The sequence below is a fragment of the Myotis nattereri genome (genome assembly GCF_964212035.1).
Source record: "Myotis nattereri genome assembly, chromosome: 8".
NCBI classification, from domain to species: Eukaryota; Metazoa; Chordata; class Mammalia; order Chiroptera; family Vespertilionidae; genus Myotis; species Myotis nattereri.
In genome coordinates, this window is record NC_138083.1 from 58,814,949 (window position 1) to 58,839,721 (window position 24,773).

Genomic DNA, 24,773 nt, shown 5'->3' on the forward strand with positions numbered 1-24,773 from the left:
GTTAGTGAAGCAGATAATCCTATAAATAGAGGAAGCATGGTAATGAAATAATGGATGCTGTGAAAACATATTGGGAGAGGGGACTGAACTCAAAGCTGGCCAAAGAGGGCTTCTTGGAGGAAGTGCCATCGCAGAGGAGGCTTGAAGGTTGTAAAGGGTTTAAGTAGGGGAGGGAAGAATTTGGGATAGATGGATGGAAGAGATGAAGGAGAGAGCAGTTCATGCAAAGGCCCTGGGCAGGAGAACATGGCACCTTCGAGAAAGTTAGAAGTCAATCAGTAGGGTTGAAGTGAAGATTAGACAGGGGGAGTATTAGGAAATGAGGCTGTGAAGGAAAAGGTCTCCACTTATGTCATACCCTGTAAATCAAGGAGTTTGGACTCTATCCCCTGGGTAAGGAGGAATCACTGATGATTTATATGCAGTAGAATTGGTGATTTTTATCTGTATTTTAGAAACATTTTTGGGCTACAGTACACAGAATGGACTGGAGTAAGGGCAAACTAGAGGCAGGAAGACCACTTGGAGGTATCTAGAAAAATCAAGGTGAGAAACCAGAGACATTTAACTAGGATAGTGGCAGAGAGAATGGAGAGAAGTGAATAGAAATAACATTTATAAGACGTTGTGATTTCTTCACTCATTTATCCATTCATCCAACCAACTTTTATGAGTTTACCTTGGAAATGTGAGGGTGAGATAGAGGTGGGGAAAATCAAGGTTTTCCCATGTTTTGGGATTGAAAAAACTGGGTAGGCAGGGTTGCTACTTACAGAAGTAGGAAACACAGGATAAGGAGGCTTGTGGGGAAGATACTAAGCCCAGTTTTAGACCTGATAGGTTTTGAGTAATACCTTTGTTTTCATAATGCAGACATCCTTGCATTCTGCAGACCGTGAGCTTACATGAGGTAACCTCAGCAATAACAAGCAAGTCTAGTGATATTTTAGTCCTCTCTCATCTTTGCTCCTCCGCCACTTAATTCTGATTGTCCCCAAGAATGAGCTCCACATTTATTTGGGAACAAATCTGTTTGCTGCCTTCTGCTCAGGCCTCCTTGCCATCATGCCAGGAACGTCTTATGATGGCGGGCCATCTGTAACAATGCCGCTGTCTCTGTTACCACTGTCCTCAGCTGATGGCTGCTCTGTGGTCTTTGCTCTGTGGGTGTGTGAAGGCAAGGTGGTGGTGCTGCTTCCTCTAGTTTTTCCGCATTAATTAACACTGAGAGTTAACACGCGAGTCTGCAAATAACACATGCCTTGCATTTGGCAGCTTTGAATCTCATCTTGAGTATGAGTGGGTTGACCATTGTAGACAACAGAATCATGAGAGGGAAGCTGGCCAGACAGCCTTGCAGACTGACATCAGCAGGTTGGTTTTAGGTAGCTCTAATGGATAAAATGTCATGCTGGTATAAGATATTTCATGTTGTACAACTGACAGGAAATAGAAGAAAACACCTTGGCGGTTACAAAAACTTGCTTTCTAGTTAGTTTCTTCCAGTGGATGTAATGCAATCCAGAGGTATTAGAGAGAAGGGAAATGGAAAATAAATATTAGAATTAAAGGAGAAAAAGAGTGCACGGGGCAGCCAAGGATGGTCTGGAGCAAAGAGGTGTGAGAGGGAAAGGGGGAAAGATGAAGAGAAAATGAACACTTTACAAATAAAAACCAATCCACCACATTTGCGTTTCCAACAGGGTTCTATAAACAGAGAATGGAACTGAACACATCTTAAAGCCTTGAAGAATAGGTAACATATGTCTGTCTGTCTTGGTGTTCTTAAAAACGAACTGTGGTAGACTAAAATGACACACTCCTCCTTTGCATGGCTGTACTATATTAGAGGCATTTCAAGAGAAATGCTCAAATTTGTAGGTGGAGCATGGATGATATTTAAGTGGAATTAAATCATTAGTGGCAGCTGACTACTCGTACTCAAACATCCTGTTTATACTTTTAAGGAAAACAGACACCTTGAATACTTTAAAGGGGGGAGGGTCATAAAAACTCTTTCATTTCTATAAAAGTCTGAGATGTTTAAAGATTTCCACAAAACAAAAACATCAGGTGTTCACAGCCCACTCCCCACTCAGGAAAACAGAATGGGAAGGTTTGACAGTAGGAATAGAAGAAACATTTCCTTTCCATTTCTCCAAAATTTCCACATAGTTTGGCTGTTTTTGAATAGACCTTCTGAAATGCCTTTTGAGGTCACCTACTTTGAGAGAATAGAGTCTCTAATTTTCAGGTGACACAGCAGTGAGCCCAGAGAACATAAATCTTGATCATATTTTTCATTTTTGTCGTTCTTATAGAAAAGATTGCAATTTCCTTCCCATCTTGCTAAGCTTTTGCTGGTTTCAGGGATTTGTGCTCCAATCTTACTAAAATAAAAACCCTTGTGTTAAAGGCTGAAAAACTTATCACAAAAAGCATAACCAAAGAAGCAACGAAAGTCTCAGACAGGTCTCATGGTTTTTAATTCCATGAACTTCAGTGAACAAATAAGTACATTTTCCACAGGAACTAAAAGCATTGCAGCCATGGTAAATAAAAAACTAATAGCCAAAATTCATATTACTGTGATGCTGCTATTTTAGAAATACAATCTTACAAAATAAAACCCATCTAAAGTAAAGCTGGAATATGTTAGCAACTGAAAATATTACCTTCTCGAGAATAACGTGTACTTAGAAATGAAATGACTCAGAAACCAACACGATTTATGTATTCTGCTTTCTTTTGAGCACATTCAACATCAATTTATATGTCATACTAAATGCTAACTATATTCAATAAGCAGTGCTTAAATAAATTGGTCTATCTCGGCTGCATCTACATTTTCTGCTGTTCAGCTAAATTCACTTTGCACTATGGGTGGTAAAAAAATATTATATAGATGACATTTTTACTAAAAAGCTGGATTTTTCCCTCTGTCCCTCTCATAGATAAGCAACCTAATCAGAGAAAAAGGGTTCGTTGGGGGTACTCTTCCTAAAATTGTTCATTCCACATTCACAGACATAGTGAAACATGACATTAACTGCAGCATGTTAAAAGAATTATGGATTAGCACAGAAATCAAACACGAGACTATTTATTTTCTTTTCCATAGCCCAGAATTGCCATTAGCTTACCTTATTAGCTGAAATGCCAAACAGAATGTCTTTATGGAAAATTAAGTTCATTATTCATCTCAGCGTTGATTTGGTATAGTGCAGCTGAGAGCATTTAGCTTCTCTCTATGATTTGCCGATGCAAAGTGAGTGAGTAAGGCAGTAAACACAGAACTTGGGAGGCAGGGAGTGGTTGGCCGTGGCTCACAATGCCAGACTTGCAACTTTACATTTCATTCATATCAAGATACCTAAGGAAATCAAATCTTATCACTGAAGATTATCACTTAAGTGAATACTTAGTGCAAATTTTAAGCCTATGCAATTTTGCATAACATTTGCAAGAACAGTGTCCTATATGCTCACTACCCCAGCAAAATTACATTGCTATTTTTTTCATTATCTCGATGGATTCTTAGGCTATTGATTCACATATAGTGGATAATGAATAGTCTGTGAAGGAGAAATCCACATGGGGAAGCAATCTCGGTTTTTCGTTTTTTGTTTTTTTAAGAGAATACCTGTGATAGTCTGACAAGTGATGGAATGGCAGATGTAGATTACAAATTTGAAGGTAAGTGTATAGGCTCACAAATTGGATACAACATTCACAGAGCTAATGAAGAGAGAGACTGTAGGGCTCCAGGGGTAAAATAGCAATAAGTATCGTCCTCTGGACGTCATATTCTCTTGTAGAAAAAAATGTCATATTCTTTAATAATTCATTAATTTTTTTTCAAATGAATTAAACACGTTTTAGAGTTGATTTTGGCAAACACTTTTTCCTTCTGAACAAATGATTTCCATAAAAAGTACCCCAGAAAAATCTTGTTTCCTTAAAGTGTGCCTCGTTTCCAGATGGGCAAAGAGCTATTGCAGCTTCCTCTCCAGGTGTTTCAGTTCATAGAATTTGAGCAGGCAGCATTTTTTAAATCCAGCTTTACCAAGTAAAATGTGCAATCACAAGAAGACCATCCTAGGTTATCAATAGACAAGGACAACGTGACTTAGCAAAGCTATTTTAGCTTAAAGACTTTTAAACCTTTCTTGTCTTTGTCATGATGCCAAATTGACCCTAAAACTTTCCTCTCCTGAATTAATAAGACTATGGCTGCCTCTAATCCTATATAATAAAAGGCTAATATGCAAATCAACTGAACGGTAGAATGACTAGTTGCTATGACATGCACTGACCATCAGGGGCAGATACTCAACACAGAAGCTGCCCCCTGGTGGTCAGTGTGCTCCCACAGAGGGAGCGCCGCTCAGCCAGAAGCCCTGAGCCGGGCTCACGGCTGGCCAGCGCAGTGGTTGTGGTGGGAGCCTCTCCAGCCTCTGCGGCAGTGCTAAGGGGAGTGGGCCTAAGCTGTCAGTTAGACATCTCCTGAGGGCTCCTGGACTGTGAGAGGGCACAGGCCAGGCTGAGGGTCCTCTCTCCACCGAGTGCATGAATTTCGTGCACCGGGCCTCTAGTGAGATATAATAAAGAAAAAGTAATAATTAGTTGATTTGCCTCAAAATGATAAACATAGAATTACCATCTGACTGAGAAATTTCACTCTTAGGTATATATCCTGGAGAACTGAAAACATGTATCCACACAATAATTTGTACACAAATGTTTATAGAACCATTATTCATAATAGCCAAAAAGTAGGGAAACAACCCTAATTTCTTTCAATTGATGAATGGTTTAAAAATGTATTCTACCCAGACAGTGCACAATTATTTGGCATTAAAAATAAACTAAGTATTAATAAATGCTATAACATGAATAAATTTTGAAGACAGTGTGCTGTTTGAAAAAAAGTCAGTCACAAACGATCACATATTGTATGATTCCATTTATATTAAATGTCCAGAATATGGAGAATCTATGGAGACAGTAAGTAGATTAATTAGTGGTTTTCCTGGGCTTGGGGTAGGAGTACTGGGAAGTGAATGTTTCTTATCAGAGTGATGAAACTGTTCTTAGATTGATGGTTGCACAACTCTGTAAATGTACTGAAACCATTGAATTGTATATTTTAAATAAGTAATTTTAATGATTTTCAAAGTATATTTCAATAAAGATGTTAATAAAATTATTAATTTTTAAAAGAAACATTGTCATGCTATGTTTGTAATTATAATAATCTTATATTATAAATTCTGTAGAAGGTAGATAGGGAGAGTTAGAAAAGAGTAGGGGCAACCCCAAACCTGGGAAATCCTTGAGGACTCATCAGCTGTAGACCTACGTACAGAACCATTTGTGCTGGTGTTCAGTCATGGCTAACTTTCTTTCTTTTTTTTGTTTGTTAATCCTCACCCAATAACATTTTTTTCCATTGATTATTTTTTTAGAGAGAGTGAAAGGGAGGGAGGAAGGGGGAGGAGAGAGAGAGAAACATCAATGAGAGAGAGAGACACATGCACCCCACAAGTACCTCGACCAGAACCAGGGTTCAAACCTGCAACCCAGGTACATGCCCTTAATGGGGAATTGAACCTGCAACCCTGCAGTGTGCAGGTTGATGCGCTAACTGCTTAGCAAAACCAGCCAGGGCATAATCATGCCTAATTTTCAATAAGACAAAACTCCAAAAACAGAGGAGTAAGAGCAAGAGGAAAAGGAGGAGGCGGAGGAGGAGGAGGAGGAAGAGGAGGAGGAGGAGGAAAAAAAAAAGAAGAGGCAGAAAATAGAAGAAAAAGGAAGGGAAAGAAGAAGTGAGAATAGGGGGAGACTTGTTTTTGATTAGATAACATAAAAGGACAGATGATTCAAGAGGGAAAGTGGCATCACAAACCTTAATTCTGATGATATAATATGAAATGATTGAGATGAGAATAAAAGAAGAACACTTTGAAAGAGGCCAAAAAATTGTACAAGGAGAGTTTTGAAGTGTTCAAATTAAAGGACTTTGATTCAAACTTGAGAGATGAGTTCACAATAAAAAAGAATACACTAAATGATGAGCATATGCAAGAATTTTACCAAAGGGCTAAAGCACAGAATAAAATGAAGTTTGTGAATTAAAAAAAAGGAATAAAAAAACCATGAGCAGAAAATAAAAGGCCATTTAAAAATATATGAATTGGAACAAACAGAAGAACAAGGACAATCCCAAGGCTTGGTCCAGATGGTATAATGTGAACAGATGATGATGAAGGAGGAGGAAGGGGAGGAAGAGCAGCAGGAGGAGGAGCAATGCAGAGGAGGGAGAAGTAGGACAAAACATCAGACTTTGAAACTTCACCATTTTCTCTACCAAAGAAAATGATCCTCAGATTGGAAAGCGTAGAAGAAAAAGCTTGGTGAAGAGAAATTTAAATCCCAGGAAAACCTCACATGCAGATGACTCATAAATTTATATTTTATTCCATATCTCCCACATGAACTTCAGCTACTTGACAACTTCACTTAGATACCTCAAAGCACTTAAAATCAAATCGTTTTCTCATCTCTCCTCCCCCTCACCATGTCCTCACTGTACTTCTTCTGGTGTTCCCTACTTCAGTGAATGAAAAACCATCTTTTAAGCAAGTCATAAACATAGGTATCATTCTGAACACTTCCTTCACATTCCACATCACCCAGTCCTGTAGATTTGTAATCTCTGGGAACTGTTCACTTGCTTCAATATCATGCCACCATCCTTGTCCATTTTCTTTCACCTGGAATACTACATTTGTCTTCTAACTGGTTCTTCTTCCATTTTACCTATCTTTTGACTTCACCTAAAAGGATGTTTTCAGAAGGCAAAGTGGATAGCAGCTTTCCCCACTCCAGCCTCCTACACATACAAATTAGGGTATAAAGATTAAACATATTCTCTCACTTCTGGGAATATGTCTGAAGAAACTGGAAACACTAATTCCAAAGAATATTCCCTCCTTTATGCTCACTGCAGTGTTTTTTACAATAGCCAAGCTTTGGGAGCAGCCCAAGTGCCCATCAGTAGATGCCTGGGTAAAAAAGCTGTGGTACATCTACATAATGGAATACTACTCAGCCATAAAAAAGGGAAATTTACCTTTTGTGACACCATGGAGGGACCTGGAGAGTATTATGCTAAGTGAAATAAGTCAGTCAGAGAAGGACAAATACCATATGATCTCATATATATGTGGAATCTAATAAACAAAATAAATTAACAAACAAACAAACTAGAAACAGACTCATAGAGAACAGACTGACAGCTGTCAGAAGGGAGGGGGGCTTGGGGATGCAGTGAAAAAGGTGAAGGGATTAAGCAAAAAAACCTCACAACCTCACAGACACAGAGAACTGTATGGTAATTACCAGAGAGAAAGGGGGGTGGGGGAAATAGAGAAGGGTAAAGGGGGTATAAATGGTGATAGAGGAGACTTGACTTTGGGTGGTGAAAATGCAATACAATATACAAATAATGTATTATAGAAATGTACACTTGAAACCTATATAATTTTATATAACCAATGTCACCCCAATAAATTCAATAAACTTAAAAAAACTTTAAATGTAAATGCAGCCTCCAGGACCCTGAATGATATCGTCCTGCAAATCTTACCAGACTCATCTTGCACCATTTTGGTGAGGTAGCCATATTACATTCATTTCTGACCCTTTTGTTTCTTCCTGCCTTTTCATGATTCTCTAGGCTGATTGTCTGATTTACACTAGCCCTTCCTTCGATCCTAACCGTTACTTTCTAGGGGCATGCGTCTCTGAACTGCTTAAATGAGTGTGCCACTGCAGTATCGCAATCTCCTGTGTATGCATTGAGCACAGTGGTCACGGGATAGGCTTGTGTTTATGAGCAGAAGGTTCAGAAGGTGCACGGGCCACTTCACTCTTGCCATCTTTGAAGAGACTTGGGTTGAGTCTCTTGGTTAAACTCACAATGAAGAGACCTCCTCCCAACCCCCCTGCCCATTGGCCACTTTTCTAATAGGGCAAGTATGAGGCATTCATGGAGAGAAGGCAAGGAATAAACTTTTGGGTTCATGGACCCAGCAGGTGCAAGATATTTAGCATAGTACCAAGAAAGGTGTCCTGATCTTATAAGCAGAATTCAGCCATAGTTCCTCCCAACGAAGAAAGAAACAGCTCTGATTACACGCAGGGAAGAGCTCCCATCATAATTCAATAGTAGTCCCTACCATGGTAGTACTAATTTGAATTCATTTGTGTGATTGGTCTGAGTAACATTTTCTTCCCACTGACAATAAGGAGCTTGAGAATAGGAATCATGTCTATTTCTGATCATCTTTGTATTCTTTGCATCTACACAGAGCCTGGCAATCGTAAGCATTTAATAAATATTTTTTGAATGACTAATGAAGAGCTCTTAAATTGGCAGGCTGTGTTGAAATGGTAATTTAGCATAATTGCTACCAGCAAAATAATTTAAAGCATGTGTTCTATGAGGGGTGTAAGGACTAGTCTTATTTATTAAGTCTCACTATTCTATATCTGTCCCTGGTTAACATGGCTGCGGTGTCATTACTGCATGAAGATCCACTATTAATTAAATACATACATTTTGCTTAGAAAATGAGCAGGCAGGATGTTGATTTAAAATATCAAGAGATTTATTAGATTAATAATTTAATATTCCAATGAAGACATTTTCCTTTTTTTAAAAAAGGGCACACCTAAAACCATTAAGCTTAAGGTTTTGTGCCTAGGCAAATTATATCTTTGTGTACCCTAAGAGCTTTCGGGAGGACCCAAGAATCAAGGTGGGTGATCTTAAAGATTGCTAAGGGAAACACAGCAGCAAGGGATGATGATGGATAAGTCTTTTGAATCATCCAAAGATAATACCTGATGGGCTTGGATTTATAACACAGCCTCATCCTAGAACATGGTGTTACATGGAAGGTCTCTGAGCACTAAGAGAAACAGCCTGGGTTTATGGAAAAGCAGTATGCTAAGCCGACCGTGCTTTATTTTTATTTTTGAAGATTAACTTGGTTGATAGGTAAACACACACCCTGAGCTTTCTTATGCAGTCATCTTTACTAGTATAGAGAGAAAACAGTAGGGAAATGTTTCTAAATGTTAACAAGACTGGTTTTCACAGAAACTGAGTTTTCTCACTTCTCCACCTGGAATCCATTCCAAACAATAAAAGCCACAATAAAACCAAGTGAAAAGCATACCCACAAATCACATTTTTAGCAAAACCAGCCGAAAATCCCCAAACTCCACAGCCAGAGTCAGGCAGAACATCAAAGAGGGAAGTCATATCAATGTGGTAGGTAATTGGGAGGTATGAGCCGACCCTAGAGAACTCCATCAAATATATCCTCCCCCAAAGTAAGGGCCTCATCTCAGAGGCATGTGCTGTGGAAGAGGCCAGGACTAAGGCAGGTGGTGGAGAGTGAACGGCCCAATCTCATTAAGGTCCAGAAAAATTCTTTCTGAAAATGACTATCATTAGGGTTTTTATGTGGCAGGCAGCCTGTGAGTTCATCCATGAAATAACTGAGGGAAAAAAGAACTAGGTTTGGTCTGAGAGTCAGAGTACGTGTGACTACATAGATGCATTATAGCATCAACAAACAGTTTATAACTATAGCAACAGCAAAAGAAGCCCTGGGCTCAAATGCTTGGGAGGCTACTGCCCAGCAGTCTCTTTAGAGGAAGCTTCTGATTCTCTAGGAAAATGCAACTCATTCAAATAGGAGTAGCATAAAAGGAATGCACATGCAGGTACTCTAAGAAATATGAAAAAGAACAACCACAAATTTCTTATAAATAATGGATATGCACTGGAAAAATATCGTTTCATAAAGAAGATTAAAAGAATAACCCAGTGAAGCAATTACAGCTACATGTAAAGGAAGATCACAAAGCAGAATTATAAGAACTCAGGGAAGAAGTGAGAAGACAACAAATGGTTGCTGGTAGGCAGCTGGAAGATGTAAAACATGAACTGACAGAATTGAGGGAAAGGAAGGTAAATGAAGGGGATGGGATCAGTGAAATAGGTGCAGGGAGTCAAAAGGTCCAACCTTCCAGTTATAAAGTAAGTCCTTGGGATGTAGTGCACAGCATGTGGATATCCATATATATAAAATCTTAATATGCAAATAGACCAAACTGCAGAACAACCAAACAACCGGTCACTATGACATGCGCTGACCACCAGAAGGTGTTGTGTATTGGCAGCAGGTGGCAGAGCTCAGAACATGGCAGACAGCAGCTGTGGAGGGATGCTGGAGCAGGTGAGCGGGGGCACCAGACCAAGGTGGGGCACCAGTCGCTGTCATTGGGGCAAGCCTCTGGTGGTTATTGAAAATTCTTTGCTTCCACATGCTGTGGTGCTGCCCAGTGTTTGCACTGCTGCCAATGCCAGAGCTGCTGCTCACACCCACTGCCAGTGTCAGAGCCACCACTTGCACCTGCTGCCGGCACCTGGCACTGGTCTCAATTGCTCTGCACTCTCAGCGGGTGCAAGCGGAGGCTGCCGGCCATGATCGCCCCTGAAGGCTTCTCCACCTCCCCCTGCTCCCGAGGGACGATCAGGGCAGCAGCCGCCACTCACACCCGCTGACGGTGCTGGCCCCGCTCGCACCCACGGCTGGTGCCAGCCCCAATCGCTCCGCGCCATCAGAAGGTGTGAGTGGGGCTGGTGCTGTCAGCACATGGGAGCGGCAGCAGCGGGAGCAGGGCTGCCAGCAGACTGAGGACTGGGGGCCGCAGCAGGAGGGGCTGGGTTGGGGCACAGAGGATGGGCTGAGACCTGCCCCTGTGCCCACCACAGTCTCGCCACCCACAGTTCCTTTCAAGGTGCACAAATTCGTGCACTGGGCCCCTAGTAGTTAATATTATTGTATTGCATATTTAAAAGCTGTTAAATAGATCTTAAAAGTTATCATAAGAAAAATAATTTTTAAAATTATGTATAGTGATGGATAATGACTTACTGTAGTAATCATTTTGCAATATATACAAATACTGAATCATTGTATACCTGAAACTAATATTATATATCAAGTATATCCCAATAATAATAATAATAAAAAAGAACCAGCAGCCAAATATAGTTCAGTACATTTTAGAAGAGGTTTATCTTCTTAATGGATTTAAAAGCAATATTTTGAAGATGCAACCTCACATGAAGTTCCTGTCAGCTATATATAAGTTGATACACTTTAAAAAATTATTTTCTATTGATAATTTGTTATTATATTTTTGTAAAATCATTAATGGCTGTTAAATATGATGAAATGCCTTTCATGCACATGAGATAGTCATATGTGTTTTCTCCTTTAATTTCCTAATGCTGTGAATATTGTGAATATCTTCTTGAATGCTAAGCCTTCCTTTTATTACCAAATAAATCCTATCTGGCCATGTTATTTTACATTAAATTAAATAATTGTTTAATCTTACTCAAATATTTATTAAGGATTTTTGTATCAGGTCCATGAAAGAAATTGCCCTTGTCTGTTGAAGAATATACTAAATCCTAAAATGAGTGAGACATCTCTTTTGTTCAGATCTCTAAAAGAATTTTTGTATGAGATCACCTTTCCTAGCAGGTTTCATAAAACTATTTGGGTCTGGCCTTTATTTTCTGTGTAAATTTTAAGCTAATGTGCCAATTTCTTAAATTGTTGTAGATATATTCAAGGTGTCTGTTTTTATTGAGTTTTGAAGAATTTATTTTTCCAATAATTATCCACTTAAGTTTTCAATATATTGATACGAAGTCTATTTCTGTTCTAGTCATATGATAGATTTAATTTCTACTGTACAGTTATTCATGTTCCTGTCTTCATTCTTGATAATGTTTATATTATGCTTTCTTTTTTTCTCACTAGGTAGTTTAGGCCTCAATATGACCAGTATTTTCAAAGAACAGCAACAACACAAAATGTTCAGAGTGATGATCTCTGGGTAATTTCTATTATCTTTATTTTCTTATGTATATGACAAAATTTCCTTAGTAAATGTGTATTAAGTTTATGAACCTCCCCAATGATACCTGTAGTAAAATAATATACGTTGAAACAAAGTAAAGACATATGGACTAAATAGGAGATTCACAACTGGTTGAATGGCTTTCCCTAGATGGTATATAAATGTTTTCATTAAACATGATAGAATGGTTTCTAGAGGTATGCATAAGCCTTCCTGTTTGGCCTTACTCTGAACGTTTTTTATCATCAACATTGATGATGATATATTAGACAATATTATAAGATATAACACATCTTGGGAAAAATTAAAGTACTGGATTTTAGTTTTAGTATTCTCAAATTTTGACAGCAGAAACATTTTTTTGCTAGTCCAAATGGCACTTTCAGGTGGGGGAATTGGAAATAAGCTATCTCTTTCTCGAGATTCTACTGCTATTTGCTGGAAAATCATAGTAACAAATAAATAACAGTAAGATAATACTGATATAAACGATGTCCTGCAGAGTTAGTGCATAATCTGCATAACAGTCAGGGGTGGACCTGGGCTAGAAAGACATATCTATATCTGTACGATGACATTTAATAAAAATAAATATAATATACTACCTTATGTAGTACTGTGCACGATCCAAGTGCACAGTACAGCGTGGGAGAAACATGACAACATGATTTCATGTGACAAAATGGCTTGAAAATTTTATCTGAGTGTGAGATAGGTTAGCATGGCTGCCAGACAAGCTAGTGCATTGATTGAAGAAGGGTGTTTATATCCAAAGATTTTCAATGGATGCTGTGAAGCCTGAATTCAACTATAATATTGTTCATACATTTATACCATAAGGTAAAGGGATATTGCTTTCCTTGAAACAAGATATAATTTGTCAGTTGGGATGTTGACAGTGCTGGAAATCCTGTTCTTAGGGAATTGCTGAAGAAATTAGGTCTTTTGAAGATGGGCCAATGAAGACTTAGGGACAAATAACTGTTTTCATTAAGCATATGCAGGACTGCCATGTGGAAGAGTAGTTATGTTTATTTCATATGGCTCTACATCCAAGTTAAAGGGAAGTGGATTTGTATTCACAATAGAGAAGAATTGTCAAGTATGGCAATTGGTACTGGAGTAAAAATTCAGACAACCTTTGTAGAGGTCATTTGGTAATATATATGCAAAAATCCTTAATATTTTACATACTCCCTGATCCACCTAGTCCACTTCTAGGAATTTCTACTGAATAAATAATTGGATGCCCCTTGAGGCATTTGTCACAGTAAAAGATTTGAATAGGCTACTAAATTAATAGGAAGAAAAGAAAAAGAAATGTGAAAAAACAAACAAAACCTAGAGTGGGGCAAAGCAAATTGGAAAGAGAGAATGAATTCAATAGAATAGAAACTACTATTATATTAAGTACAGGGGTGAAAAAGAGAGTGAGATATTATTAGAAAATTGCCAGTCAAAATAAGGTTGAATGCAGGCCACTGAGGCAATGGCCCAATTTTTTTTAATTAGATGAGAGAATTGTGATTGCTAAAATAAAACTTAGATTGAGGATCTCTAGTGAAGTGAGGTCAATAAAAATAGTTAATGGGTGGGAAATTAGTTATTTGAAAGTGAAGAAACCTATTACTAATGGGCATCAAATTGTTTATAATGTAGAGAAAGGAAGCAAATTATTATCTATACTAATAATAGAGGGATATGCAAATTGGTCAGGACGCCCTCAGACAACAACCGAACAGCAGGCTGCGTGGGGTGACCAGGCTGATGGGGGGGGGGGGGAGGCGTGAGGGGAAACCAGGCCAGCAGGGGGCAGTTGGGGCAACTAGGCAGGCAGGGGGGGAAGTTGGGGGCAACCAGGCCAGTGGGGTTGGGGGAGTTAGGAGTGACCAGGCCAACAGGGGGGGCAGTTAGGGGCAACCAGGCTGGCAGAGGGGGCAGTTGGGGGCAACCAGGTTGGCAGGCAGAGGTGGTTAGGGGTGATCAGGCTGGCAGGGGGGGAAATCAGGCAGGCAAGCAGAGGTTATTAGGGGCGATCAGGCAGGCAGGCAGGTGAGCAGTTAGGAGCCAGCATTCCAGGACTGTGAGAGGGATGTCCGACTACCAGTTTCAGCCCAATCCCCTGAGGGGTTCTGGATTGGAGAGGGTACAGGCTGGGCTGAGGGGACCTCCCCGCACCCGTGCATGAATTTCGTGCACCAGGCCTCTAGTGTACTATAATGCTGCATTAATAGAGGGCTTTAGGATGTAGTATGTTGAGGAAATGCTTGCTATAGAAGGGTGCACTCCAGGTTAGACAAGTCCAGACATTTGTGATTGTCTCTATGTGAAAATAATGGAAAGAGAAAAAAAAATCTCTGCAAAATAATTATTCAAAATTAGAATACCTAAATTATTTTAAAATACTAAGATTTACTTGCACTTCTCTTTTTGAATTGAAGAATAGTGTATAGTATTTGGGAACACTAACCAGAAAATAATTTTTCACATTTATCAAAAACAACATTTGTTACATTACTCAGAATATTGAAAAACTGTAAAAATATTTAAATGCCAAACAATTGAGAAATGAAGAATTTAACCATGGCATACTCGCATATTTTAGTAGCTGTACACATTTTCATTAAAATTATACTACTAAAATAATAAGCATTTATTAAAACGCACAGCATGATTTTTACCCCATCACTTTAGGGAAACTGAGGCCAAATGCAATAGTTTCTTTCTAATTGCCAGATTTATTGATATACTTTTCATTCCTTGCCTGACTCAACTACTGTTTGGTGGTTGATCTTGTTGAAGCTTCTTTATTCTGTGATATCTTCTTCTCCCTTTGCTTGCATATGAATTTTTTTTTTTTTTTCTTCAGAGAGGAAGGGGGCGGGACAGAAAGCTAGAAACATTGATGAGAGAGAAACATTGATCAGCTGCCTCCTGCACACCCCCCACTGGGGATGTGCCCGCAACCAAGGTACGTGCCCTTGACTGGAATCGAACCTGGGACCCTTCAGTCCACAGGACAAAGCTCTCCCCACTGAGCCAAACCGGTCAGGGCGCTCCTTTCTGTCTATCCTTTGGACTCTTTATTATTGTTCTCCTTTTGCTTTTTGTCTGTGCTTAAAGTCTGGGTAGCTCAGGAAATTGGCCTACGCTGCTCATCTTCTGAATTACACATGCCCCAAGGTGATCTCATTCATTCAGACTCTTCTCTCCCTTCCACATGGTAATTCCCAAATGACCTTTCTCCATTCCTGCCATCTTCCTGCACTTCAGAATAAAAATTTTGCTGCTTTCACTTCTCCATCTTCCTCACATGAATTTTAAAAAAAATGTTTTTTATTGACTTTTTTTTTTTTTTAGAGAGAGGGAGAATGATAGAGAAAGATAGAGAGATAGAAACATTGATGAATGACACATCACTCATCAGCTGCCTCCTGCATTCCCCTTACTGGGGATCGAGCCCACACCCCGGGCATGTGCCCTGACCGGGAATCCAACCAGCAGCATTTTGGTGTACAGGACAGCGTCCAACCATTTGAGTTTTTTGCTTTTACTTTCATTGCTTGAACCATAATAATCTTGTGTCTAGATAACTGTAATAACCTCCACATAGTTTTGAATAAATGAATACTTGTCTATGGGACATCTTCAAATGGCACATCAGATTCAAAACGTCTAAAATGAAATCATTTTCTCCATCCAAACGTATTCTTTCTCCCATATTATCTGTCAATATCAGAGGTACTGATGTGCACCCAATTTTTCAAACCATGAATTGTTTTTCATTTCTACTCCTCTCTTTCTGACAACTCAATCATTCACTCTCCAAGTACAGGCGATTATGTATTTCAAACGTGTTTTCTCCTTCTTAAAAATTGCTACGATCAGGATCCTTCCCCTCTTCCAGTATAATGAGAGCTCCTTGTGGACAGGAATCAGCCTTTTCTCTTTCAACTTTGTGGTCCTAGCCTTCATCAGAGTGTCTGATGTATAGTTAGTGCTCCTTGAATTAAAAATTATATTATGTACGAAAAAAGACAAAACAGTATATGACACAATAATTGAAAATGTGTAAAATGTATGTATTTATATTTATAGATATCAGAAGGAGTTTTCAAGTGATAAAACAATTGGGGTTTTATTGTAAAGTGAATAATAAACACTTTAGTTAAAAAAGAAGCAGCAAATATGCAATTCACAGGTAAAGAAGGAATCTAGACCCACTCATTTAATATAGTCTAAAAAAAAAAAAGAAGAAATATCCAGGAGCCACTGCGTATGTACATACAGTGAGTTCATTTAACTAACATGCACTGGATGGATGATTTCAAACATTTCATGCACAACTTAAAAAAATTATACTTGGTTTTTAAAATATATCCTGCATTAGGCAGTAGATTCTGTAGTAGGCAGATGAGTGGGTCCCCGAAGAACCCACTTCTTAATTCATGGGACCTGTGAACGTGTTACCTTACAACGGGGACTTTGCTTCTGTGATTAAGTTAATGATCATGCGATGGGAAGATTACTCTGCTTATCCAGGTGGTCCCAATGGTAAGTGAAAGGGAGAGATGGGGGAGTCAGAGAAGGGGACGTGGCCACAGAAGCAGCATCAGAATGAGGTAATGGCTGGCTTCGAAGAAGAAAGAGGCAGCTAGGAGTCAAGGCGCACAGGCTGCCTCTAGAAGCTGGAAAAGCAAGAAAACGCTTCTCCCCTAGGACCTCCAGAAAGGACTGAGCTCAGCTATTGCTGTGTTTTCAGCTCACTGAGAGACCCACTTTGGACGTCTGTCCTCCAGAACTGTAAGGTGATAAATTCGTGTTACTTTCAGCCACAAGGCTTGGTACCTTGTTATAGCAGAAGTAGGAAACAAATACAGATGCTATAGGATTCCATTCCATCAAAAGCCTGACCAAATGAAATCCCTGCAGTGGCTCTGAAATCTGTTTTGTTGCATTTTACATTGCTACTACATTCAGGCTTACTAATAAAAATAATAGCATTTACTGAGGCATTATGTAATGTCCCTTTCCCAAGTATTGTTCTATGCCCTTTTCATTACATTAACTACTTTAATCCTTTCAACAACCCTCTGTGATATGTATTGTTATCTCCACATTACAGAGGAGGAGACCGAGGCAGAGAGAGGTTACATATGCACTCAAAGTTGAATAATCAGTAAAACACAGTTTGAACACAGCCATCTGACACCAAAGCTCTTCCTAGAACTAACTTCATGGCCTTCAAAATGCATGGCTGCCAATGAAGGAACTCCCTCATCAACCTGCTATTTATATTTATTCACTCTGCGGATAACTATCGTGGTAGACAGAATTTTGGCTCCCATGATCTCCATCCCCCGGTGTCACACCTGTGAAAATGTTATCTTAGGTTTCATGGCAAAAGGGACGTTGCAGATGCCATAAGGTCATTCATTAATCAGTGATCTTAAAATAGATAGATCATCCTGGATTAATCTGGCATACCCAGTGTAACCACATGAGCGCTTCAAAGAAGAGCTTTGTTACATGTATTTTACATGTATTTTACGACAATAAAATAAAATAAGATAAAATATAATATAATGAAATAAAATGAAAGAGGAGAGCTTTCTCCTGCCTCAGTGCAAAAGATATGGCAGCATTAGTGAGAGAGATTCAAAGCGTGATGAAAATTCAATGTGCCGTTCGTTGGCCGGCAGATGAAGGGACCGCAGTTGCACAGCTACAGGAGCTGGGCTCTGCATCTACTTGAAAACATTTGGAAGCAGGGTCATCCCAGAGCCTGCGGATAAGAGCCCAGGCAGCTGGGACCTTTATTTCAGCCTTGGGAGGCCTTGAGCACAGCACTCAGCTGAGCCAGGCTGTGCCTGGACTTCTGACCCATGAACATGTCCACTGTTTAAATCTCTCTGATTGTTCTCCCGAGAAACTCTGAACTGAGCTGGCTGCTGCAATAAGGACTGTGTAGACGTGTGCACTCTATTGCTTCTTCTCCCCCTCCCCCTCTCTCCCTGGGGCCTTCACTCTCTCTTGCCTACGACCGTCATCCATCCATCCATCTATCCAAAATGGTGTTTGCTAAACACTAACTAAGTTAGGCCTGGGGGATGCAAGGTTGAATTACTGCGTGATTAATAAACATGGAAGAATGCTAAGAGAAATCTCAATATGCTTTCATAGAAATGATAGAAAAGCTTCAGAGATACCGCATTTCCAGATGGGAAATCTTTCTTGTCTTCTACCCTTCCTTTCCTAAGCCTCAGGTTGGGATTGTTATTCTTAAAAACCCCATATTCTTTGTTCAGGTATATTTATGCTTCTTACTTTGCCTTGTACTATATTTATTTAACTATGTGGTATCCCACTTGACTGGAAACTCTCTGAGAGTAGGAACTATTTTACAAATCTTTGAATTCTTCTCTCCTCTCAGCTTCAACCCTTGTACACAGCAGATCTTCCTGGTTTTGCTGTTTAACCTGATCACTCAATAAAAGCTCCTTCACAATAAATCCTAGTACAGGCTTTACTTTGTAATAGGATATTCAAGGTCCAACAGAGAATCTACTTATTTCAGGTAATATGCCCCACAACAACTCTTTAACAACTGCACATTCCTCAAATTATTCTAAGGTCATGACCAAAAATTTTTTCTGATGGACTGTTATAAGAAAGAAGAAAAGTAATCAATTTTAAGCTTTTTTTTGAAAACTACCTAATTAAAAAAAACTGCCATGATATTCAACAATATCATGATTAATGGCTCTTTATCTCTTTTGAGAATATGATAAATGTTAAGAACTTTTCTCCCAAGAAAAATGAATATAAAACCTCCCCTCCCAAATTTTTAATGTAATATCAAGAATTTACTGAATCCCTGGAGTTTATTCTTGCCCACCCTACATTTCCCCAGCCCAGCCTAAGAACACTTGAATTAGGTAGGTAGGTATGCCCAGCCTTTCTGCATTTGAGTTCTCCTCAATCCCCCTCCCCGTCCTCTATCCCACCACAGGGTCTTCTCAAGGTAGGATTACTTCAGAGGTCAATCAAACTGCTCCTCAGTTCTGCTCCTGGGTTGCCTCAACTCTGAGTAACCTCCCCATGAACACTTCAGGCCTGGAAACCCTCTGAGGGTCTCCATTAGGGATTCCTGCCTCAGTTAGCTTTTCTAGAAAGGCCTTTTCTGAAAAGTAAAGTTTTCCAACTGACTTGTGACCAATGACATTTCATGTCTTTCTGGGCTGAAGTATCTCTCTCTTCCCAGCTCTCAAATATGGCCACAGAACATCAGGTTTCAGAGAGCAATATGAGAAACACGGCTTTGAAGCTTGGTAAGTAAACAAAGGAGACCAGATAGCACATGTTTGGTTAAACCAGTTTCCCCAAAACAAAAATCTACTTTCAAAAGGACATCCCAGCGACTGTTCAACTACTGCCTATTATGTAAATAGGTAATCACATTTACAACTCAGAATGGTGTGCTTAAGTCTCCCATGGACACCCATAAATTAGTATTTTAAATTTTAGTGTGCAAAGGGAAGGCGTGAGACTCACTCACCTCATGAATAGGGTTAATGTAAACACTGCCCTGGAAAACCCATAGCAACTAGGGTCTCTCTAGAAAGCTCTTGCTCTTTGGTCAAAGGCAGGAGAATGGGATGTACACAGAAGTGTCTCAGGTAAGATGCGAACCATACCTGTTGGCTGGGGAGAGGGCCTGTCAGATTGGCAACCAGTTGTGTGACTGGCTGTAGCAGAAATTCCTAAGCCTTGCCAAGCTCTGAGTCCATTTGCACCCAGACTCAGCTCCTAGAGGTGCCAAAACATTGTAATTTACAAATAACTCTGAGTAGGAGGAAGGCTTTGCAGGCTGCTTTTATAAGTGAGGAGGAAAATCACAGATGAGGCTTATTGTCTGAGAAAAAGCTTCGGTGCAAATCTCAGAGTGTGAATGGAAATATTATTCTAGGTACTTCCTGGTTGGCTAATGGTGAGGGGGGCACATAATGCAAAGCAGGAGCAGAGCAGGGCCCCTGGAAGGGCCATGCCAGGGCTGATGGCAGATCCAGGGGAACAAAGACATGCCCAGCACAATGCTCCACGTGCATAACGTGTGGCTGGTAAATGCTTGGGGAAAATCTGGGCAAATCCTCGGGATTCTAGTGAAAGTTGATTGTCCTCATTGAAAACTAGGTACTTTATAGACTATATTCCTCGAAATAACTCCACGAGGTGAGTCTTTTTGCAAAGGAAGGAACAGAAGCTAAGAGTGGTGGAATGGATTATTTAATGCCACCTAGTGGGTAAGTGGAGGAGCAGGCATTCCCACAGGGCAGCTCTCACTCTCACTGAGCTGTCCTGTGCCACGTACACACACAGAGAAGTACTGGCCAGCTCTGACACTGCTGAGCACTGAGACATCACAACAGGATGTCACCTCCTCAGGGCAAACCCAAACCTAGTAAAAATCAGTGCATTATAATAGGCGCGCACACACACACACACACACACACACACAATACCAGCCCAAAAGAAGAGGAGGAATGCTGTCTAGTAGCTTTCTATGATGATGGGAATATTGTATATTTGTGCTGTCCAATATGGTAAACACCAGCCATACCTGGTTACTGAGTTGAGTACTAGAAATATGGCTACTGTGACTGAGCAACTAAATTTTGATCTTTATTTAACCTTAGTTAATATAAATTTAAATATCCACATGAGGCAGTGGCTACCATATTGGACAGCACAGAACTAGACTATTTGATTTAAAAGGAATCCAATGGGCCATCCACCATCATTTTACCAAATAGGGAAATTTCCTTCGCTCCATCCCTGAGATGTTCACCCAGACTTTCATTACATATTTTTAATAACAAGAATTTCTTCACCCTACTTGAGATCTGATGCCTTTGTTAGAAAACTCTTCCTGATCTAAGAGCTCCATTCTCAGGTGTATGATCTGGGGATGCAGCTAGGTTTTGGTGTAATAATAAACCCACTCATTACTCCCAGGGTTCTCTCTGGACTTGCTCTCTCTGCTTTTCTCATGCCATTGAACTTTTATGGCTTTAACGGCAGCCCCACTGCATCTCCATTTTCTGGGTTTAGTGTTGCTGCCGCTGCCCACAGAATCCAGGAGAGCGCCTCCTGCTGGCCTGGTGCTGATGCTGAGGATGCTTTCCCTCATGGACAGTGCTCTGCTTACTGTCCAGATTTTTTCTCTAGGGCCTGGGCAGCCCCACTGCCTCCAGGGCCAGAAGATTGGTTGTTGGACTCAAGAGTCTGATGCCTCCTATGCTCTCTGGGGAGTTTGTCTGTCTTCTATGTCACCTTCACACCATTGCTTGTCCTGAAAAATTCTGTCCAGAGTGTTAAATTGCTGGGGCCTCGCCTCTAGGCTGAACCATGTTCTCCATCTTTGGGAAATTTCAATATTTTAGAAAAATGATTCCATATCATCTTGTCAACCAGAGACTCAAACCTGTCCTCCATACACTTATTCTCACCAGCCTGGTGGTTGGCTATCTAGATGTTCTGTTCTTTAACCCAAGCTGGTCTTTAGCCCTTCCCACTTTTATCTAGTCACCTCTCCTGGAGTTCAGTCTGGGTCGACTGAACAGGTGCTAAATAAATCTTGGTTGAATGAAAGACTTGTTGAGAATGCCAGTTCTATTAAATCATTCAACAAAAGTTTTCCTTCTACACTCTAGACGATGCAAAGGGATTATATATTATGATACTTGGATGGATTCCATGCTTGTTGAAACTAAGAAAGACATTGCTAAATTCTATTCATTCATTAATCTAATAAAACCTTCAAAAACATAAATGAGATTAAATTGGCATGGTTTAATTTTAGTGAATTCATTCATTTCTTAGTCATCTACAAAGCCCTATTAACTGAATTATTAACATTTTATTTTATGCATGGGGATATTTTATAAAATCTTGAACCAAGAGAAAGTGAAGGCTGTGGAACATATTAAGCCTGTATCCATTACTTAAAATTAACTTCATCCGGGCTTAAACAAATAGGAGAGGGCATTAAATAAGGGCTTGCTAGAACAGGAAATTATCTGCAATGAGCTACATGTACATGAGGAAAAATCCAAAATAAGCTGAGAAGCAGGATAAGAAAGACTACATTGACTTCTAAATTCATAATTAAATATGGCACTATTTAGCCTGATGGACTTAAAAAGTGTGAGCATGTACAACTATTTATTAAATGAATTCAGTTTAAACTCTACTAATATCTGTGAATAGCACTGTTTATGCATTGGATATAGGTATCCAGCTCTAAGCTGATACACATGAGTGCTCTGTCCTGGATATTCTATGACTCAATTTGGTTATACTTTTATAAGGTAATTTATAAGCATTCTAAAGATAGACCTTTAGGGAAACATCTCTTTTCCTTCTGACTTAGAGTGATAATTTAACAGATAGTAAAATTGGTGAATTTCTCCAATATTTAGTTAACAATCTGGATTACAGGAGTTCATGCACCAAACAGAATTCTGGCTCATAGTATGCCTGGGAAATAACTATCTGGTCTCCCTAAAGGACAAATATAAAGTCAAGCTGATTTAAAGGAATTGTATTTGGTTATATTTAGTTTACTTCCTCATCATTTCAGTGAAATTACTTCTTATAGAAGCAAACATTCCCAAGTTAGTCCAAGGAAAGGATAGAAAATGGGAAGACAGTGCTCATTCAGACATAACCTTGTAGTGTTTTAACAATGTTATAACTACAATCAAGTTGGCAGTCTCAAGGGACCAATAGTACTGTTTCTCATTGAGACAAACAAAAAAAGCAAAAACAGCCTTGAGCAATGGTTCTTTCATAGGTTGAGATATAATTTTCCTGCTACATGAAATATTGTTCTAATACAATTTAACACTTTATATATCTAACTTTGCAAATGAACCTCATATATGACTTGCTTTCTAACATGATCACTCTCCAAACTAGACTTAGGTTTACAGTTAAGCACAATGGTAGGATATATTTTTTAACTATAGTTAATCATGCTTTAAAATTGGTATTAAAATAAATTCTCATCAAGAAACATTCTTGCAGGAAAAGATCAAAGGGACTATTTACATAGCAGAGGCTGCATAATATAGTGGAAAGTGAACAGATTTTGGAATCAGATGATCAGGTTTTAAATCTTTGTTCTGTCATTTAATAGCAGCATAATCTTGAGCACATTAATTACTCCCATTTCATATAAAATGAGGGTATGCATAACTGCCCCAGAAACTTTCAGAAATAAGGACAGTATATGTTTAAACATAGGGCCATAGAACTTTCTCAATAAATTATGGTCTTTTTTTCTCTCCCTTTCTACTCATTCTCCTCCTCCATCTTCTTCCTCTCCTTGCCATCATTCATTGTCTCATGAACTGCATCCAGTATGTGATAGAAGAGCTCTAGACTGGAAATCAAAGGGCCTGTGTGTTCTTAGAAAAGCTAATCCCTTTCTCTGGGTCACAACTGAGGAATAGGGGATGAGGGTGACATAGAATGATGTGTTATGCCTGGTCAGTGGTTGAGCTTGACCTATGGACCAGGTCCCATTCCCAGTCAGGGCACATGCCTGAAGTTGCAGGCTCGATCCTCAGTAGGGGGCATGCAGGAGACAACCGATCAATAATTCTCTCTCATTATTGATGTTTCTATCTTCCTCTCTCCATCTCCTTTCCTCTCTGAAATCACTAAAAATATTTTAAAAAAGAATTTTCTGTTATAGCTAAGAAGTGATTCTATAGTGTGAGTTAATCACAAATTCTTGGTAACCCATGCTCAGTTGTGTTTTCATGAAGGACAGGGCACCAGGACTACAGTCTGAGAGAGCAGTGAATTAAACTTACCAAGCTTGGAATAATTACTTAACATTTTTTGGACTTTATCAAGGTCTTCTGATTTATTAGATTTATTAAGAGTAGATACAGACTATTCCCTCTGCCTACCCGGGTCATTAAACTCTCTTTGATAGCTTAGATCTGCTTATTGGGGAAGGAATGGGCAATAGTTTTCAAATTGTGTGTGTGTGGGGAAATTTCTCCCCACCCCAGGAAAACTTGGATGCAGGACAGTAGATGGGGGAAGAGGATTTAGATTTGAATCCTCCTTTTCTTCCTCTTATTGCTTCATTAGGAGTAGCTCTGTTTTAAAATCTTTTATACAAACAAGAAATTCATCTAAATAGGTTAAAAGTGTAAAATGCACTGAGCTAACTGATCTTTGAAGTTCTTGCCAATAACTGCTTATATTGACTGTGCATGTTCACTGGGAGTTCATAAAGAAGAAAGGCACAAGATGCATTCTCCAGAAACTACATGACCAAATTAGTCCCAATGCCTAAAGTAAAAAAAGCAGGGGGTGGGACAGGAGGCAGAATTTCTTGAGTATATCTATATATATAAAAGCCCAGCAACCAAACGGCACAACGATCTGACTGGAATGACTGGAATGACTGGAATGACTGGTTGCTATGACAGGCACTGCGGCGGCCAACCCGCCCAATCTGGGCCCCTATCAACCCCTCCGAACCTCCCATGGCCCCTCCCCCCGCCCCCAATCAGGCCCCACACCCCAACCAGGGGCGGGGCTGGCTGGCCAACCTCCCCCCAGCTGGCCGGTGCCCCATAGGCCTCGATCGCCAGCCAGGCCAAGGGACCCCACCCATGCACGAATTCATGTACCGGGCCTCTAATAGTTAAGACAAATGAATGTTTTGT

At 39.7% G+C, this 24,773-nt stretch overlaps 1 protein-coding gene across 15 annotated transcripts in view; it reads right to left on the reverse strand.

The window, feature by feature from the left end:
• The window catches only part of DLGAP1 (DLG associated protein 1), a gene marked incomplete at its 5' end in the record, with an annotated part of 616,937 nt that overhangs the window by 195,551 nt on the left and 396,613 nt on the right, over nt 1-24,773 (reverse strand). Inside the window, one exon of one of the 15 annotated variants that reach the window (XM_081097412.1) lies at nt 3,144-3,265. The exons of 12 other annotated variants lie outside the window; for them this stretch is intronic. In XM_081097412.1, coding sequence (XP_080953538.1) covers nt 3,144-3,194 — 51 coding nt within the window. Of the gene's footprint in view, nt 1-3,143; nt 3,266-24,773 lie in introns of those variants that run through there. 2 more of the 15 variants (XM_081097401.1, XM_081097404.1) reach the window with 2 other exon arrangements.